The following is a 21,332-nucleotide window of genomic DNA, read 5'->3' as shown; positions in this document are numbered from 1 at the left end:
CCCCCCCCCCCCCCCATAAAAATGTATGCAACACCATTTTTTTATGAGCCAAAGCCACAGGATGCAGACAGGATGTCAATATAAATGTATAAGTTTACAGTTATAAACTAATAGACATGATGGTACCGTGCTCTTCACAGTATACTCTACATAGTACTTCAAAAGAGTTACGATGTGATAAGACAAATGCAATTCCCTTAAACATCAATGCAAAATATTTTTGATTTTGACAGGTATCGTATTGTTGTTGAGCTTTTTAGGAATTCAAATTAAAGCAAAACAAAGCAGTTGAATCACACAAGGAACTTTGACAAATGTATTTCAGATGTTTCATAGTTTATTAAATTCCCCGTTAAAATACAGTATCCATAGATTTTCAGCAGAAAATTGGGAGAAGGTATTACACTGTTTAAATTGCCATCTTAATATAAAGTGAAATTCATCAACTGTACAAGAAACAAAATACTACTGTATACTCCTCTAATGTCTTACTTAATTTATGCTCTGTTGTACAATGAAGCATAAATCGGGCCTTAGTTTTTCAGATCTACACTGGAGCCAAACAGGGCCACCAGCTGGTCTTCATAATGGCTTATGTTCCTCTTCAGGATCTCCTTACATGGACCCAGCAAACGCTCAAATGCTTGAATATCTATTACTGAGAAGATGGGGGGGGGGGGGAGACGATAAGAAATTAGTTCTTTAGGTTGTTAAAAGGGACATTTCATTTTATTGTCTATTCAGGCTTTTGTGAGCACCCCGGACAGTTTTTAAGGTGTTTGATTCAGTATTTAGATATTTGATATTCATTTTATCAGACACGCCCCCTTCCTATACAAACCCATTGTAACTTCAAACTCCATTTTAACCATGATAGATTCATTGAAAACACCTGTCCTTGGTTCTGGTGACTCATACTGCCATCCTAATACGTGAGGGGGCCATGTTTTTTCGATTACTTTTTTCCAAAATATTATTAAAAATAAATGAAAAAAGTAATTGAAAAAACACGGCCCCCTCACACATTAGGCTTAGGGCAATATCAGTCACCAGAACCAAGGGTGTTTATTCTAACATGGTTAAAATGGAGTTGGAAGTTACAATGGGTTTGTATAGGAAGGGGAGGCTGATAAAATGAATATAAAATATATATATATATATATATATATATATTGAATCAAGCAACTTAAAAACTGCCTGGGGTGCCCACAAAAGCCTGACTAGACGATAAAATTAGCCCAAAAATGTTTGAAAGTGAAATATCCCTTTAAGTTAAGATGAAAAAGTTGCACTATGAATCTATGTAAAGTTGTGATTTGCACAAACAAGCAGAAGGAAAACCATTACAGATACAGAAGATCATGCATCGAATCTCATTTATTTAGTTAAAAAGCGCCTGCCTTTGACTCTGTTTACATTCTTTGACTTCCAGCTCTAGCAATAACATGCTAAATGCCTAAATTGTAAATGGTAACATAGCCTACTTTCATTGGGGACATACTATTTAATTAGTGTTTCTAATTAGTGCCCTTTGTTCCAGTGAATAGAAATCTTCACTGTACAATGACATTCTAGACAATTGTGTGCTTCCAATTTTGTTTGTGGAAGGCCATTTACCTTTTTCAGAATTACTATCCCCTCATGTCCCCCACACTCCCCCATATACAGAAAATGTTTGTTGAGTTGAGTGAGGAAGAAACTGACTGGCCTGTACAGAGCCCTCATCAAACAAACACCTTTTCATTTTGGAATGAATTGGAACACCAAATGTGAGCCAGGTACAAACACCTCACATGAAGTGTCTGACCTCACTATAATGTTCTTGCTGACACAGACATACCACAAAGCATTTACAACCCCAGTTAGAAGTCTGTGAAAAATACATGCCCCCCCCCTTCTCTTTAAAAAAAATAGAAAAAATACATACAATATCAACATGTGGTCTAATGGTCCATCACTGAGCTGATACCTATCAATGTGCTCCAATTACACATGCCTGAGAAGCCCTGATGCTGAGATCCCTCAGAGAGGGTCTTGTTAATCTGAATTGCATCCCCTGCATCTAACTCATGGTTGCATCTATGTGTTAGAGGAAACCTAAGTCATCCCATCTTTTCATCTTCCTTCAGTTTAATTGAGATGCTTCTAGGTGTGGCTTAACTCATTGAGTCATTGTGCTCTAAATCACAGCTGCCTGACTTTGAAAATTAATTTCTGGCAAGAATATGCTGTAGCTGTAGATGTGCCGATTGAGCAGGTTTAAGTAGCAAAGTGTGGATGTATATTTAAAATGTGTAAATGAGAGAAGAGTCATTGGTGTGAACACTGCCATCTGTATCCTGTCATGAACTGCAGGTTTAAAGCTACTCTGTCTTATTGTAATTCTTGCCCATGCTTCCTCATGCGTCTCACAAAGGAAGCATGAGGAATGAAGTACCTCATTTGAAAGAAATTATAGCATGGTGCTGTGCTGGTGGTGTAATTGTTCTTCCTTTAATTAGCCTTTCCTCTCTTTTGCAAATTTGGGAAACCTGATTACCTAGAGTAGATGTTTAGTGTTATTGTCCTGCGCTGTTCTCCTGTCCCTCTCACTGCAGCAAGTTCCAAACCTTTGCATCTCGGCATAGTGAAGAAAAACGTGCAGTAATGTAATTTTGAAATATTACGATATTTACGTACCCAAACACTTAGTTTCTCCCACAGCATAAACTGAAGCTGCGCGTGGTTTGTTTGTAACGAGTGCCAGCTCCCCAAAATACTGGCCTCTACCGCAGCGAGCAATCTCAACCTCTGCGTCATCCTGCTGGCCAGCCTTTGTCTATAAGAGATAGAAATTATATTTATCACCCAGTGAGACTCACATTTGTAATGGTATCTCCACGTATTTCCTTATGTTGAGAACTAAAACATTGCAACCATTCATCATGGCAAGAACTATAAGATACTGTAGGTTCAGAGGTAAAAGCATCTTGTGAAGAAAAAAACACATTTGATATAAAACGTTATTACAATTTGATTGTGATATATAAATGATATATTATATTAAAAGACAATGAATTTGTTTTGCTTCAGCATGTCATAGGCAAGGAAAGGCAAGGCAGTTTTATTCTGCAATTCGGTGTGCTTTACACAGAACATCAAGCAAAAGGAAGCACAATCATACAATTATAAAATGACAATATAGCTGCAAGCAGCGATAATACGGGGCCAGGGAGAGAGAGAGAGAGAGAGAGAGAGAGAGAGAGAGCGAGTGAGAGAGAGACAGACAGACAGACAGACAGACATGGATACTGGAGAGAGAGAGAGAGAGAGAGAGACATGGATACTGGAGAGAGAGAGAGAGAGAGAGAGAGAGAGAGAGAGAGAGAGAGAGATAGAAACGGAATAGATTGGAGAGAGAGAGAGAGACATGGAAACGGAATAGATTGAAGAGAAAGAGAGAGAGCTATGGAAACGGAATAGATTGAAGAGAGACATGGAAACGGAATAGATTGATGAGAGAGAGAGATGGAAACAGAATGGATTGATTGGACATCTCAACCTATTGCCATTAACAGGAATCGAACTCTCAACCTTCGAACTAATATGCTGCAACACTACCTATAGTGCTATAGCTTTGTCCAGGCTGATGTTGTCTGTTGAAGATCATAAACTCTTGCCTTCTGTCATGAACCAAGCCAACACTAAGATCACTCGTTCACAAACCATTTGCCAATAGAGAAATTGTATGTCTCCTCGCAACCGAAAACTGTGAAAGCAGCCGATCTACAAGCTCAGAAACACGTTGCTATCTGAAAAGTTTTGAGATTGTAGATCGGCTATTTTCAGAATGAAGTATGTCATAGATTGAAAAAACGTACTCTCAAATAAGCATTTCAGGTTATCTTTACCATTTGCACATGTATTCATTGATAGAGTCATGTTGTTTGCAATTCAACTTAAATTAAGTCTGCATCAAGTGAGGCTTGAACTGGCGACCTTAAGATTGTATGGCACTCATTTAAGGGAGACGCCATTGGACCAACAGACAAGGAACTGTGAAAAAGGAGATCACACAGATGATACAGTTTCACGCAAATAGCTGAAAAATCCTGGGTTTAAGTGTTTTTCAAACTGCTCAAAATTGCGGACAATCTAAGGGCCAATTGGAGTGAGATTGGTTTCAGTGATATTTGGAATGACCCTCTAAATTTCTGCAAAGTTTCAAAGAAATGTGAGTCTGCATGTATGTTTTAGGCGCAGATGAATAATTTTCATAAAACTGTAATAGTTAAAATCTATCTCCTCCTGGGATTTTTGAGCAATCTGCACAAAACGTTTAACACTTGAACTTTGGACCTATGCCGACAACGCCTTGGAAGCGGAAGTGAAAAAATGCAGAAGTTAGGAGCCAATGACTGTTTTTCATATAATTCAAAATGGTGGGAGATCTAAAGGTCAGAGGTCAAAAGTCAGAGGGTGAAAGTTGTTCAGCATGAGGAGACGCATATGTGTATCCAAGTTTCATGGCTGTAGGTCAAACAGGGCATGAGTTGTACCTGTTCAAAGTTGGCATTTTTCAATTGAGTGCTATAGCGCCACCTTTTGACGAATGAGTGTGAGGATTATTTCTTGATCGTTTTTCATGACCATCTACCATATCACAGAGTTTCGTAAAAAGCGACAGCACGGTTCAGCCAGAACTGCGAAAAGTGGCAGAAGAAGAACGAAAATACTGCCAATAATAAAACAGGTCCAGAGCTGAGCTCTGGCCCCGTAACAAGCAAAATATACCTACACCAGGGGTCTTCAACAGGGGGTCCGGGACCCCTAGGGGGTCCTCAGAGTTACTACAGGGGGTCGGCCAAAACTTTGTGTGCTATGATTATTTATTTTTTACATTAACCACTTGAACCCTAGCATCCCTTTTCTGATGAGAACTTTAGCCAAAAATAGCAGATCTACAAGCTCACAACGCTTTATGCGAGGCTTTATGAGCTTGTAGATCGGCTATTTTTGGCAAAGATGTAGAGGTGTAGAGGGTAAAAAGAGCAGACTAAGTAAACAAAAAAGTTTAATCTGAAACACAATTTTATACAATTATAGAGGGGGTCCCTGCTTCATCTTTCTCTCAGCTAGGGGGTCCTTGGCCTGAAAACGTTGAAGACCCCTGACCTACACTATAGGTGTTTTTTCATGTTTGTAGCTGGCTGTAATCTTTCACTGAAGAGCATGCAGGGCAATGCTCAAATACACACAACAGTTCTATAGTGGTAAAAAAAAACAGTCAGACCTCTGTACCCTGCACGGTTTAACTGCTTCAGTGAATCTGAGACTCCTTGGACCATGTCATTCACTCATCTCTCCATCGCAGCTTCTTGCTCTCAGGAGAACCTGTTCCCCTGTCGTCAGCCTCCAGCACAGATGTACGCCCAGGCAAGGATAACTTTTATTACAGTTTGTAAAAGTGACAGTTTCATGCTCATTGTCTGATGTGACTTTAAGGTTGACATGTAAATCAGTGTGAATGCTAATGTGCACTTCATTGTCATCATCAATGTATGATTATTTGTCTAATTGTTTGTTTTTAATGTCACCTTTTCTTCAATAAAGCCCTGCCAACTACACCATATGGCCTGTTCCTTGGAGGAGTTGATGCAAAAAGGACTTTAGCTTGTTATTAATTCAGTTCCTACATTGACACAATAGTATATGAGAAAAGTCATACTAAACTCGTACTGTGTCATAAAAAATGAAGTCATACAATACTTTAGTATAAACAAAATGCCAAACAGTCCTGTCGTTAAAAAAAGACTTTGTTCTTGTCAGCCTAAATTGTTCACAGCACAGCTATCTATTTTTATATTTAATTCTTGTGACAACCATGGTGGTTGTCAGGGTGACTGGTGTGGTTGTCATGGTTACTAACCATGTGTCATGTGTGTCAGAATGATTGGAGGGCGGAGTGTGTCATCAGTGGAGATCTGGCCCACCTGGATTGTCCTTTATAAAATAGGTGGCTGAACTTCATTCTTGTTCTCTCTCTCTCACTGTGAAGCTCACTGGGAGCACTCCAGCCTTTTGGATTTTGCTTGTTAAAGAACAAGATCACTGTGGTAGAGGTTTGGGTTGTGTAGTTACCTTGTCATGATGTAACTCCAAAGGTGAACAAGAAATCTAAAATAATTGCTGTATAATAATTGAATAGAAATTGATCATTCAAAATATGCTCCTCATTGACATTGTACGGTGAAACGGCTCTCAAAGTCACTCTTTTAGCACGTAAACGAACACAAACAAAGCTGATTCAGTCAATATAGAACATCACCAAACCCAGTACTGTTTTTTTTTTTTTATAAAAATGTCAACTTCCTGTTGATTTTACTATTTGAAGATCCAGATCCGCGGATCCAGTCAGAGTTCTTTTTAATAAAAATAGCAATCAACAGGATGTTAGCATTTTTATTTAAAAAGCAAACGGTATACTGGGTTTGGTGATGTTCTATATAGTCTGAATCAACTTTATTTGCGTTCGTTTGTGCTAAAAGAGTGACTTTGAGAGCTGTTTCAGCCTACAATGTAATTCAATGAGGAGCATATTTTTTTATTATCAATGGAGCAATTATTTTAGATTTCTTGCCCACCTTTGGAGATGCATCATGGCAAGGTAACTACACAACCCAAACCTCTACCAAAGTGGTCTTGCCCTTTAAGCACTGATAACCACCCCAGTATCCGTATTGTGGGTATAGCTTTAGCAGAAAATAGCCGATCGACAAGCTCACTGCGACACGTTGTGAGCTTGTCGATCGGCTATTTTCAGTCAAAACTTTCCTCATAATAACACAAAACAGAAAATACACTAGTATTGAGCCCTGAGGCTCACCGGTTACCCATATGGGGTTAAGTTAGTTTTAATAAAATAATTTAAATGTTCTTTGTTTGTGTGAGTTTCCTCATTTTGTTACAAACTCAGCCGTTTGCAACACTCTTGGTTGGTTGTTGCAATAAATACATTACATTTAAGTGGTTGAATTTATGTAATTTGTTATCCCTGAGTCACTAGAATACCTCAAAACGAAGTATGGAGCTCGGCCTATAATTGATTTGATTGATATGGTGCATGCCATGAGTGCGAAGTGGTATTTTCTTAAACTTAATTCAGTTAATCATAGAGGATCTGTGGTCATAATACAGCACTGTTTGATGAACTATAGTTGAAAACTTAAGACATATTTTTTAATGTCCAGTCCAAAGTGAGAACAATGTAGCCTACTTGATTTAACACCAAAACTGCTATAGTTTTGATCATCTGAAACTAAGGAATTTATAAATGACAAAAAGGGTATGAATTTTTATGACATTACGAAACATCTCTGTTTCCTTTCAATGAAAGTGTAAATCTGGGTTCAGACTCAGCCAGAGTAAACGTTTTCTAACAGATGGTTTTAAACAACCTAAATCTCAGTCGTGTCATAATGAACCCTTTCCCTGATCATCAGAGGGTGTATCTAGTAGATCCAGTCATTCTGTCAGGGGTAGAGGTGTTTGCTGTGGATTTTCATCTTTTGACCTGTCACCTCTTGCTTTAACTTTAATTATAACCTCAAAATCCTAATTAATGTGAAAGGCCTGGTAGTGCAAGAGCAAAGCATAGGTTTCACAAGCAGATGGTTGTGGGTTTGAATCTTAGGCAAGGAAGATCTCAATTTTCGGTCTTTTTAAGGCGAGAACCATGGATGAAGCCCGCCTCCCTCCTTACGCCCTCTTTTAGCTCCGGTAGGAGAGGGAGGAGCATGGAGGGAGCCCACCTCCAGGGGAGGAGCTTAATAAATTTACATATTAATTAAAGATTTTTATTCTAGTATTTTTGTGATTTTATGTGATTTTATGGCCACTGTTTTTTTTTACATGAATTTGTTTGAGACATTTTTTTATTGTTTTTTTTTCATCACCAGTTTGTATTGACCACAGCTCCATTGTTTTTTTGTTATATTACCCTTTTAGTTTTTATTTAGTAGTTGTTTTGAGTTGTTTTGAGTGAGCTTTGAACCTCGAACCTTTAGTTTGTGAACCTTTGATTTATCTTTTAAGCCACGCTGGCATGGAAGGTACAATTGGGAACGTCATCCTTAACCCGCCTTTTAGAATTTAGATGGACAGTGAAAATGTTCTTCAGGAGCCTTGAATCCCAAACCTTCTGCTTTCAGACCCTGTGTTTATCTCTTGAGCCACGCTGGCATGGAAGTTACAATTGGGAACGTCATCCTTAACCCGCCTTTTAGAATTTAGATGGACAGTGAAAATGTTCTTCAGGAGCCTTGAATCCCAAACCTTTTGCTTTCAGACCCTGTGTTTATCTCTTGAGCCACGCTGGCATGGAAGTTACAATTGGGAACGTCATCCTTCAGCACTGTTTGAGGAACTATAGTTGAAAACTTAAGACATATTTTTTATTGTCCAGTCCAAAGTGAGAACAATGTAGCCTACTTGATTTAACACCAAAACTGCTATAGTTTTGATCATCTGAAACTAAGGAATTTATAAATGACAAAAAGGGCAGAGGTGGGACAAAGTCCCTATGTTGCAAGTCCAAGTCGAGTCTCAAGTCTTTGCTCTCAAGTCCCGAGTCAAGTCCAAGTCAACACAGCCAAGTCCCAAGTCAAGTCCAAGTCCTCAGCTTTTTGTTTCGAGTCCCACACAAGTCCTTAGCATTTTGTTTAGAGTCCCACAAAAGTCCTAACCTTTTGTTTCGAGTCCCAAACAAGTCCTAACCTTTTGTTTCGAGTCCCAAACAAGTCCTAACCTTTTGTTTCGAGTCCCAAACAAGTCCTAACCTTTTGTTTCGAGTCCCAAACAAGTCAAAATGTTAATTCAAGATATGTAAAGATTTACATAAATCATGAGCATTTTTCACAATTTGCATTTGTTTTAAAACAAGGGTTCTTCCAGGCCAACAGAACGCAGATACTGTACTTTTAATTTCCTCCTTGAGGACAGGGTTTAAAAGGGCCCTTTTTAATGAATATAATGTAATTTTGTACAATCTGTATGGTAGAATGTGTTACTACAATATAACTTATACAATCAGGGTGGTTGTATTTTGTCTCCCTGCTCTTCTATTGAGACATTTAGATAATGTCAAAGGCCATGTCTCACCTAGACACAGGATCTGACACAAATTCAGTGTATCCTCTGATCAAGCAGGCAGGCTCTATTATCACGATGGTGAAATTTCAGCACTTGCACTGGAAACCGTGTTCAAATCCGGGGTAGAAGAGGAAATGTATATAGCGCTGAAGTGGTCAATGTATGTTTTGTATTAATAACCAAAATCTACAAAGTAATTGGTACCTAAAGTTTTCAAATAATTGTAGTGGAGTAAAAGTAGGCTAATATCTGCCTCTCATATGTAGTTGAGTAGAAGTAGGTAGCTGATATATTGCACTTTTACCTTAGCGCTAGGTATACTCTTGGTTGCTTGTTTTTGCAGAAAATGCACTTAAGACTTTTGGTGATTAGTAGTTTCGTTCCCTACCTATGTTGAATGCACTTACTGCAAGTCGCTTTGGATAAAAGCGTCTGCTAAATGACTGTAATGTAGAAGTAAAAGTACTGAAAATTGCAAATACTTCAGTAAAGTAAAAAATAAGTCAAAATTGTACTTAAGTAAAGTACTTGAATAAATGTACTTAGTTACTTTCCACCACTGGTTATAGTTTGCACTTAGCGCGCAGTAATGTTAATGTCAAGTATAGGTTTTGCCTTGCATACTGCTTTTCTCGTAACTGCTGGAGTTGACATTTTATTCCACCTGGCTTCAGTTCCAGCAGCGACGGCAGGAGCGAAGCCGGTGTGTAGTTTGTTTGGTAACGTGCAACATGTGGGCCAGTGTTGCCAAGTATCGGGAGAGAAACAAGCGAACCGACTTCCAAAAACAAGCCAAAAACAAGCCAAATTTTGTCCAAAAGTTAGGGTAAATAAGCAGCTTTGGCAACACTACACTAGGTGTCACTGACGGCCGGGATATCTCACTAATAACATTATAGTTGATGCACACCTTTTAAACATTTTTGGCTTGCTTAAGTGACTTGAAAGTGACTTGAAAAGACTTGAATTTTCAAGTCAAGAGGGCTCAAGTCAAGTCAAGTCTCAAGTCTTTAGCGTTCAAGTCAAGTCAAGTCTCAAGTCTTTGGCATTCAAGTCCCAAGCAAGTCCAAGTCTATTTTTGATTTGGTCAAGCAAGTCTAAAGTCATCAAAATCGGGACTTCAAGTCAAGTCAAGTCTCGAGTCTCGAGTCCAAGTCCCCACCTCTGAAAAAGGGTATGAATTTTTATGACATTACGAAACATCTCTGTTTCCTTTCAATGAAAGTGTAAATCTGGGTTCAGACTCAGCCAGAGTAAACGTTTTCTAACAGATGGTTTTAAACAACCTAAATCTCAGTCGTGTCATAATGAACCCTTTCCCTGATCATCAGAGGGTGTATCTAGTAGATCCAGTCATTCTGTCAGGGGTAGAGGTGTTTGCTGTGGATTTTCATCTTTTGACCTGTCACCTCTTGCTTTAACTTTAAATATAACCTTGAAATCCTAATTAATGTGAAAGGCCTGGTAGTGCAAGAGCAAAGCATAGGTTTCACAAGCAGATGGTTGTGGGTTTGAATCTTAGGCAAGGAAGATCTCAATTTTCGGTCTTTTTAAGGCGAGAACCATGGATGAAGCCCGCCTCCCTCCTCACGCCCTCTTTTAGCTCCGGTAGGAGAGGGAGGAGCATGGAGGGAGCCCACCTCCAGGGGAGGAGCTTAATAAATTTACATATTAATTAAAGATTTTTATTTTAGTATTTTTGTGATTTTATGTGATTTTATGGCCACTGTTTTTTTTTTACATGAATTTGTTTGAGACATTTTTTTATTGTTTTTTTTTCATCACCAGTTTGTATTGACCACAGCTCCATTGTTTTTTTGTTATATTACCCTTTTAGTTTTTATTTAGTAGTTGTTTTGAGTTGTTTTGAGTGAGCTTTGAACCTCGAACCTTTAGTTTGTGAACCTTTGATTTATCTTTTAAGCCACGCTGGCATGGAAGGTACAATTGGGAACGTCATCCTTAACCCGCCTTTTAGAATTTAGATGGACAGTGAAAATGTTCTTCAGGAGCCTTGAATCCCAAACCTTCTGCTTTCAGACCCTGTGTTTATCTCTTGAGCCACGCTGGCAGGGAAGTTACAATTGGGAACGTCATCCTTAACCCGCCTTTTAGAATTTAGATGGACAGTGAAAATGTTCTTCAGGAGCCTTGAATCCCAAACCTTCTGCTTTCAGACCCTGTGTTTATCTCTTGAGCCACGCTGGCATGGAAGTTACAATTGGGAACGTCATCCTTATGTTCCAGATATGTGGTGCAAAAAAACGAAATGCTGTTTATTTCGTTTATCTATAGAGACAGAAACCTATGGACAGAAAGCAGGCCTTTCCCAGATGACCTGAGAGGTCTGGATGGTTCATGTTATCGTGCAAGATCAGAAATGTATTTTCATAGACCATCAGTAGTATTTTGAAATCAATTCTTTGACACACATACGTACTTTACTTCTCATCATGATCTTCACCTCCCCTGACTTCACAATGTAGAAACAGTCAGCTTTCTCCCCCTGCGAGTATACACAGTAAAGATAAACATTATCTAAAGAGTTGACCATTAGTATATATAATAATCTAGTACAGTGGTTCTCAACCTGTTCAGGCCGCGACCCCCCAAAATAATCATATTTGAACTGGGGACCCAACCCCAAAAATGATATTTGAACTGGGGACCCCCCAAAATAATCATATTTGAACTGGGGACCCCCCAGAATAATCATATTTGAACTGGGGACCCCCCAGAATAATCATATTTGAACTGGGGACCCCGCACCCTGACAAGCAATTGGAATTATAGGAGTTGAGCCATTACATTTAGTTTGACTTGGTTCCACAGATAAATCATAGCAAGCAGATCTACAAGCTCACAACGCCTCGAAATGCGAGCCGTTGTGGATCTTGTAGATCTGCTATTTGTTGTGGAGCTTGTAGATCGTCTATTTTCAAACCTTTTTCCTCTTTCTTATATTATTTGACAATTTGTCCTGACCCACAGGTTGAGAATCACTGATCTAGTATGCAGGAAATGGTACTATACCTGCTTTATTACGCGCTCGCCATCTTTAAAGCCCTTTACTCCCAACACGTCCACAATCTTCATCCTCTCAGAAAGCTTGCAAACATAAAGTCAGGATAATATGGTTTGATATGGTGGGAAATATATGGCAACGACAAGATGTAGCTCATTTGTTGTTCTTGTTCCACAGTATGTTTTTCTGAAACACTGCATACCTCAAGAGACTTTAAAAGTGGAACACACTCAATAAAGGCCTCGTACATTCTCCTCTTCTTAGCGTTGTTTTTCACAATGACTCTATGAAAGGTGCCTCGATCCTGAACCACAACAAAAAAAGAAAAACAGATTTAGTTGTGTTTTCACTCAATTTCACATTCCTCCTTATTACATGTAAAATTTGAGTTTCAGTTTTCAAGAGTGGGTTTTCTTAATATTTATTTCTCCTGATTGTTCCGTTGGAAATTAACATTTTAACTGTCTGGGACTTGACAAAAGTGCTAAACCTAATGCTACAGTACCTGTTTTGTGAATCCAATGTTCAAAATTAAATACATGAGTCTGGGTTAATGGGGAATTACTTTAGGAGGGCCCACTACTTTAATACTACTTACCACATGTACTGTGTAGGCTTTGTTCTGTTTTGGTGGATAAACATAATTGCAAGTATAATAATAATAATAACACTCACACCGCTATACCACAATATGCATCATGCTTCTACGTACAGTAACACTATGTATCAGAACTATGCTTGCTTAGTCAAAATCCATGCTCACAAATAATTGTTTATAATTCACTGGTTCTCAAAGTTGGGTACGGGGACCACTAGGGATCAAAATGGACTCTTACAGTTCTGTAACTCAGAGTGTACAAATGGTTAAAAATTTCCACTCTCTAAAACAGTGGTTCTCAACCTTTTCAGGCCGTTACCCCCCAAAATAATCATATTTGAACTGGGGACCCCCAATTTTGTTTGACTTCGTTCCACAGATAAATATTGGAAAATAGCAGATCTAAAAGCTCAGAGCTCAGAGCTTGTAGATCGGCTATTTTCACAATTTTGGCCTCTTTCTTATATTATTTGACAATGTTATATAGTATTGTTATGTTGATTACTTTTTATGCAGTATTGGGTCTTTATTTCCTTTTTTTTTTTTAGGTCTGGGGACCCCCCCAAAATCATGTGGGGACCCCCCTGGGGGTTCCGACCCACAGGTTGAGAACCACTGCTCTAAATGAACACTGACGATTTTACAGTGTAGATTGGGGTCCCAGAGATTTAGAAAACTATGGTAATCAAATGGGGGTCTCTGGCCTAATGCAAATCAAACTGAGGGTCCTTGAAATTCAAACAGAGAATCACTGATCTAATTTGTCCTATACTCACCAGGCCCCACAAAGCACCCTCTTGTGTTGCAATGATAGTAGCTGCTCTCGGTGTGTTGTACATGAGAGCCAGCTCGCCAAAACTGCCCTTGTTGTCGTACTTCCCAACACACAGGCTCGCTCCATCCTTCTGCACAACAATGTCATAGACACCCCTAGATGTAAAGGCAAAGACGGAAGGGCATAATACTAAAGGAGAGGACGAGACTTTGGAAGAGATGCAACAGAATGTTTTGAAAAAATAACCCATACAGTGCTTTTGAAATCTCTCTTTCTTACACACATTCACTTACCTTTCTATGACATAGAAATTGTCTCCATCGTCTCCTTGGTCTATGATGTGTTCCAGTGGTTTGACCAGTACCTCAAACATGCCATCTAGGACCTCAGAGAACTGCTCCTGTATTTACAGTACAGTATGTGTAAATGTTTGTCATACTGAAATGGAATTCCATTGGCATTTACATAAATTAAAAAAAAAAGTATAAAGGAGTTGTGTCTGTGCTGTGCATATGCACCTTAAACATATTCACCAAAAAAACATTTTTTTGTTTTTGTCGCAATCCTGAGCCAATAATTTGATGACCAGCGAGACTCAATTGGGACTCAATTGAGTCTCTTACTGACAAATGACCCCGTCATCGAATTATTAGCTTAGGAAAGTGACAAAAACAAAAGAATCTGCATGAATTTAAGGCTTCATGGGGTGTGTAATTGATAGAATTTTTTTTCTTTTTAATCTGTGAACTACTACTTTAACCTCATAAAATATGATTAGAATTTGCAGCATTATTATGTGTTCCCAGCTTTCATGCAGAGCTGTACCTGGTCCAAGGTTTTAAACAGTAGGATATCTCTGCATGCATCCTGAAGTCTGTGGCGCTGCTCATCTGTTTTAGGGTGCACCACCCGGGGCACTGAGTCACCATCCTCATCCTCATCTGGGTTATAAGCTTCAGCACATACTGAGGCAGATCAAATACAATATGAAACTACAGTATGTGTTGTACCCTGATGAAAAATGTTATAAAATGAGAAATGCTATACAAAGCATTCCATATACTGACCTGACACTCTACGTTGAAACTTTATCCCTTTTCGTGCAGATTTGATGGTGCAGCTTTTAGCATGTTGGTCATTCCTTTGGCTCTCTTGAATATGCATGAAATGTTGCACTGCAAATTCAACCAGGTCTGGTGGTTTGTGGCGTAGTACCTCTAAAGTATATCCATACAACAACTCTTTCAAGCCAACTGGTATCTTAACACTACTCATTATTCAACCTTGAAGGCCAAATCTGTTAAAACATTTCATAAACAATTGTTTTGATAATTGCTGATCTGACGGCTAGACTTGCATCTACAAACTAGTCCATGGAAATGGCTGGAAATCAGATGTAAGAATCAATCATTTACCATCAGAAACATAGAATCACAGCTCCTCCCATTATGGATTGTTTTATCTAGAACAGCCCATTGGAAAGTATTGACCATGACATTTAAAAAAAACAAGCAGTGTCAAACAATATGGATCGACTTGATTAGTTAAAGTCATGTATATGTGGATCATTTATATTATCAACCGACTATGAAGACTTTTCAGCTGCTAATCCTAGAAACCAAGTATAAAAACAAAGAATTCACACAAGTCCTTTTTAAAAAGCAGACAGCAAAATCACAACATTTCTGGACACAGAGCATTTATTTACATGCTGACATTCAGAGACATGACTATTATTATTGACAGTTTTACTTTAATTAGGCTCTTAACATTTGTCGACAGACAAAATATAAAGTAAAGCATTTGGTTATCGGTTCACTGGCTGGAATTTGGCCACACAGCAAGCTGCTAATTTGAAAGGCATTTGTTGTTGAGAGTGAACACACACAACGCAAGAAGATGCACCTTTTCCCTGATTAGCAGACCTCCTTGCAGATAACAAAGGTAAGGCACATGTCCATATTAACTGCTTTTCTAGTAGAAAAAAAACCCAACATTCAAAAAAACAACTATGTGCATGTGTGTTAACTGTTTGCATACATTACTGTATAGGCTGTATAGTATTCAATCTCTGCAGAGAGACCGTAGCTTCTACAGTAATATGAATGCCCTCCGTGTTCAACACAGTACCATAAAATATCTTACAGACGAGGGAACACAAACTCAAGCAATACAATTTGTTGATATGCTAGACAGTGTGTGAGACTGTGTAGGAGAGAGAGAACTAGAGATTCCAATAGGCTCTGTGCATAACTGTAGTCCCATTTTTTTTTAGAAGGAAGCATTGGGTTTCCTGTCCCAGGAAACACATGTGAGGGTGTCATGTGTGTTTCCAGTTCAAACCTGCTGCTGAGCCAATGAAAGAAAGCTATGGGAAAATGAACTGGAACAGGAAACGGGTATGCCTCCTTCTGGAAAACGGGACAACAGAGCCGATTATTGCGCGCGTGGACACTCGACCGTCTTCTTAAAATAGCTTCCTCTGGGATCCAGATATGATGATCACAAATTAGGTGCTGACCAATTCAGGAACTTCATAGCAAATTCAAATCCTAAGAAGCAAGCCTGAAACAGAAAGAGTTTGTGTGTGAGAGAGAGCACAAGAGAAAGACAAGAAAAATAGTAGTGCATGCAGGGTTATACTTATGTCATTAAGTCCCACATAAAATTCTGTATTGTTTTCTTGTTTTGTTTTTTAAGTAGGCTATATGTTCCCTTTATTTCTACTCGTATTTCGTTTCTGTCGTTTGTGACAATCCTGTTAAATCAAAAGCGCTTTATATAAGTTGAGCTATAAAAAACAAAACAGAGCTGTAAAGACAAACAACTGCAGATTGTAGGTGCATGTGTTTTTTTGTTATAAATAAATACATTCTCATCCCTCCTGCAGTTTCCACCAGGCATAAGCTGATTCCACTGGGAGGGAGGCAGAATAAGGGAATCAAAGGTCTTATATAGTCTTACATACTCTGAGTTAAAGCTGCACTATGCAACTTCCCTTTTCTACCCCGGATTTGAAGCCGGGTCTCTGCACAAGTGTTGACATTTGTACCTCTGAGCTAAAGAGCCTGCCTGCTTGCTCTGTGGAGAAATGTAATTTTGACCTTCAGACACGGGATCTATCACTCTTTTTTTTTTCATAGTTTTTTTTAAAATGCATTTTTTAAAGGAAAACTATTATACATTGACAAAATATTCTATTCACTAAACAAAATTATATAATAGAGCTATAAATTAACAGGATTTTGCTGAAACGATTGTTTACATCTTCTTGCTGTAAAAACTATAGCTTTGAAATTGTATTTACTTAAGAAAGAATTTCATTGTTCTTTGAAACCATTGCGACTATAAATATTTGATTACCTACTCTCTGCTAGTTATAGCCGGGTTACTGTAAATCTTTCATTATATATATATCTCATATTGCAAAATTGCAAGAGGATTTCAGATCATCTCTCTGGTCTTGTTCATGTCATGTCAATTCACAAGGACCAGCTTTGAACCACATGCTTACAGAGTGATCATGCAGCACCGTGCTCTAGAGGAAAGCAGCATTTCTTATCATCCTATTCTCAAAATGTCCCAACTTTTTACACACATTCCATCGTGTTTAAACAGATAGACCACAAACTCATTCAAGCCATAACAAAAACGACGTATTGCACTCACTGCATTGGCAGGGAAAGCTCTGAGCATGACAGCAGTGAAGCCTTTATAAAGAGAGGCCACTCCCTCCTCCCTGATCAGCTCACGTAGAACATCCCGGAAACCATTCGGATACTTTCCCATAGGAGCTGTGGACAAAATGTATTAAGAGTTCATATTCAAAGAACGAGTTACTGTAAAAGGTTTCTCATCAACAGCACTCAAAAGTAAGTCTGGTATGCTAGCACAGTGACCTGTTGGTGCTACAGTATGTTTTTCTTCAGTATACTCAAATAAATAATACATTACGTTTTCTATAGAAGTCAGCCTGAACAAGTTTCCCAAGTCAAATAATATTGGTTTAATTTAAAGTCACAGAATTATTAAAAAAAAAAAGACACACCTGTTTGGAAACGAGACTTAAGCACATCGGGTGGAATTGCCACAGCCCAGTTAAAGATCCCAGCCATTCCTCCCGCAAAGAGAATACTTGGAACACTGAGCTCACTGTGACTGTGGTGTAAAAGAAAATGCAACACTCAATAACAAATGCAACACTCAATAACAGATTCAAACACATAGCACAATGATTCATTTCACACACTATAACAAATGCAAATTCTGCTTTAAACAAATGTAATCAATTACCTCTTTCCTGCTGGTGTGAGAAGGTTCTTCAACCATTCATAGGTCATGAAGTACATCCCACTTGCTGGCACATCTAGGTTGGGACAAAGTACAGACAGAGTCAGGGAAATATCAGGACTTTGTTTTGCTACAGTAAGACAAACCAGTACCTTGCATAAGCGTGAGAACAGTAAGACAACCGGTACCTCGCATAAGTGTGAGAGCAGTGCCTCTGTAGATTCCTCGGATCCCACTTTCTCTGTAGATCTGTTTGGCACAATCCAAGGCCCCTGCATATTTGGCCTCTCCAGATGCTGCCTGGATCTGCATGAACACACACACACACACACACACACACACACACACACACACACACACACACACACACACACACACACACACACACACACACACACACACACACACACACACACACACACACACACACACACACACACACACTTTATTTTACAACTGAGAACACGCGAAGGTTCCCCATTTCTATCAAACATTTCTGGAGGTGTTGTGGACCTATTTGAACAAAGCATCTGCGATGGCAGGTGCCCACACACACCGAATAACATACTCCCCCCATGTTAAATAGCACAAAGGATAGTCACATCAGATCCTGTGTGGCGGTCAAATGTATAGAAGTATCTCTGACCTGAAGAAGGCATTTGATACGCTCTCCAGGAGCCATGATGGCTGTGGTGAACACCCCAGACAACATTCCTGCAGCAAAGAGCTGTGGATACCTAGAGAAGAAGGGTAACAATGCTTATTGCAGTCACATACTGTACAACCACCATCAGAATTTTGTTCTGAAGATAACAGATGACTGAGCAATCACCTACGTAAGAATATCATCAGGACTTTTCTGCTGCAATTTCTTTCCCAGGCCAAATCCAAAGAAACAGACGGCAAACATGGGTGTTACTCCAACTAGTGGGGCTGCCATACCTTTATATAGGCCTTTCACGCCCTGCAAAAGAGGTAAGAAGGGAAAGAGGGTGCAAGGATGATCAAACTTATTGTGAAAAACATAATACAATATTGGCTGCAGTAAAGATTTACAGATTACCGTGCTCATTTACCTCTTTCGCAAGGGTCTTTTTGAAGCAATCGATGGTTCCTGAATACATGAGGGTCTCCCCAGGTTTAGGCAATGGCTGAGTTTGCAAGCGCACCTGAAAGAGGAGGGGATGCATGCGTACAATCAATCAATTTATTTATTTCATTTATTTTAACCCGGCAAAGAGACGTAGTGTAATCTACATTGCACATTCTATACTTCAATATAATCAAAACTGAGTAGTGACAAAACACAGCTCATGCGCCAGAGGTGCTGGAGCACAAAGGAAACCAAATAAACAATTAAAGGAAGCCTACATAAACTCAAACCTGTGCAAAAATCTGATTTTTTTCCTTTTTTATAAAGCAAATTTCATTTCTTATTAGCCTTCATAATATGCACAGGACGACGATTACCAACTTTGTCTGGATCAAGGTGCACTTGAGAAAATCTTGAAAGCGTTCACAGCCCACCCATCTGACCACCTAACACAGCAGCCGGCAGCCATGCATTTTCAGATCATGCTTTAGTTTACTGATCAATCAGTCAATTGTGTAGTACACTAGTAGTATACTTTAAGTTAAGTTCCTATTTATCAGTATCACAATGAAAACTAATTTTCAAGATTTTAAAGAAAGAAATACCATGACATTATTATCCTTAATATAACCCCAATGAAACCCTTAGCCCCTTCCACCCAACCCTGTGATGACTATACCACATTTCTCAAGGTATAAACAAGGCTTGTAACTCATTTATACAGTCTATGCTTGTAACACCTTGTCCCATTCAGGTATGCGGTCAGGCGCAAGCTTGGCTCAGGGAGGAGGACACCCCTGCCATGCAGAGTCCATGGCACTTTGGGTAATAACATCATATCCTGTGTTTGGCCAATTACTTGGGGGCCCACTTGCAATATCCTCATAGCGCACCAGTGGGCCCTGGCTGGTTGGAAATCGCTGGTGTAGAAACATGACTACAGGCTCCAACAACAATTGTAACAGGAGGATTAATTCTCCTGTTACCAGACTGACGCAGTCATATAACCTGATAACAGAATATGGGTCAAAGGGCAGCTGTTAACTAGCAGTCTCCAGTCGACAAAGAGATGCCTATTAAGTATTATATATGGGCATGTTAGCATGTATACAACGGTCTGTAGTTTTTGTTTTGCTTTACATGGGTATATTAATGCATGAAGTCTGTTATTTAGTGGGTGGCCAGGCAGGGTGGGAGCGGTCAGTTACAGTTTGTTTTGTTGTCCTTGTTTATGTATGAATGTATGTATGTATGCATGTATGGATATATGTGTTGTATTGTTCTGTCTATTGTACTCTTAGTATATTTGTGATAAGGTCCCCTCTAAAACGAGATGATACATCTCAAGGGGTTATCCTTTCAATAAAAAAGGTAGGCTACTATATATATATATATATATATATATATATATATATATATATATATATATATATATATATATATATATATATATATATACACACGTACCTGTATTGGCTATTAGTACTCAACCCAGCAGTAACGTTAGCTACAAAGTATATTCGTTGACATACATGTTTAAATAAGACACACTGCTAGGCTTATTATTACTTTGATGGTATCCAGTGGATGTCCAGTAAACACCAGGCACATTCCTCCAAACCCCCCGGCGAAGAAGTTCTTCCCTGGACTTATTGCTTGCTGCTTCGACATGGTTGTTTCGGTTCTGTAAAAGCAAACATAAAACAACAGCAACTGAATTAATTACCCGTCATTAATACCTTGTAGATTATATTACCGGTTCTTTAATCAGGACAAAAACAGACCTGATCCGCAGCTGCCACTCTGAACTGTGAACCTTCTTTGCTGTCACTTCTGGCAACGAGGAAGCTGGACCTTTCACCCAAATATCTACCCGGACATACTTCACTGTAGCACAGCCAGTGTACGTCTCTATTTGCCGTCCGACTAGATTTAAAGTAAACCCATTGGTGGAAAAAGTTCTTTACTTAAGTACTCATTATGCAGAATGTCCCGTTTCACAGGTTTTCAAATATTTTGAAAATAGAAGATCTACAAGCTCACAATGCGCCGCATCACGAGGCACTGTGAGCTTGTAGATAGGCTATTTTCAAATGGCCAAAATGTATATAGGGATCAAGTGGTTAATGTATGTTTTGTAATAATAATCAAAATCTATAAAGCAACTAGTAACAAAAGTTTTCAAATAATTGTTGTGGAGTAAAAGTATAATATTTGCCTCTGAGATGTAGAAGTTAAAGTACTGAAAATTGGAAATACTCCAGTAAAGTAAAAAATACCTCATAATTGTATTTAAGTACAGTACTTGAGTATATGTACTTCGTTACTTTACACCACTGGCTATATTATGAGTGGCAGGAGTGAGTGCCAACAGTACATAATAATAATAATAAACAGAATTCAATGAATAATTTGTCATATT

At 38.8% G+C, this 21,332-nt stretch overlaps 2 protein-coding genes across 2 annotated transcripts; both read right to left on the bottom strand.

Moving 5' to 3' along the window:
• Positions 1–533: 533 nt before the first annotated feature.
• prkar2ab (protein kinase, cAMP-dependent, regulatory, type II, alpha, B) lies at positions 534–14,802 on the bottom strand (the record flags this gene model as incomplete). The annotated part of the gene is made up of 9 exons (XM_084061849.1): positions 534–658; positions 2,680–2,818; positions 11,570–11,635; positions 12,163–12,237; positions 12,357–12,458; positions 13,529–13,682; positions 13,821–13,927; positions 14,353–14,492; positions 14,595–14,802. The coding sequence occupies 9 exons, from the start codon at positions 14,800–14,802 to the stop codon at positions 534–536; spliced, it is 1,116 nt and encodes a 371-aa protein (XP_083917975.1).
• Positions 14,803–15,192: 390 nt separating this feature from the next.
• slc25a20 (solute carrier family 25 member 20) lies at positions 15,193–20,783 on the bottom strand. Its single transcript, XM_084062069.1, has 10 exons — positions 20,695–20,783; positions 20,480–20,594; positions 18,894–18,986; positions 18,654–18,781; positions 18,464–18,554; positions 18,006–18,123; positions 17,821–17,893; positions 17,576–17,685; positions 17,197–17,321; positions 15,193–16,092 (listed from the first exon to the last, which is right to left on the bottom strand). The coding sequence occupies exons 2-10, from the start codon at positions 20,579–20,581 to the stop codon at positions 16,030–16,032; spliced, it is 903 nt and encodes a 300-aa protein (XP_083918195.1). The 5' UTR covers positions 20,582–20,594; positions 20,695–20,783; the 3' UTR covers positions 15,193–16,029.
• Between the last annotated feature and the right edge of the window lie 549 nt (positions 20,784–21,332).

Source organism: Gymnoscopelus microlampas (genome assembly GCF_963454915.1).
Source record: "Gymnoscopelus microlampas genome assembly, chromosome: 7".
NCBI lineage: Eukaryota > Metazoa > Chordata > Actinopteri > Myctophiformes > Myctophidae > Gymnoscopelus > Gymnoscopelus microlampas.
Note: the sequence above shows the minus strand (reverse complement) of the source record. Positions and strands in the feature narration are given on the sequence as shown.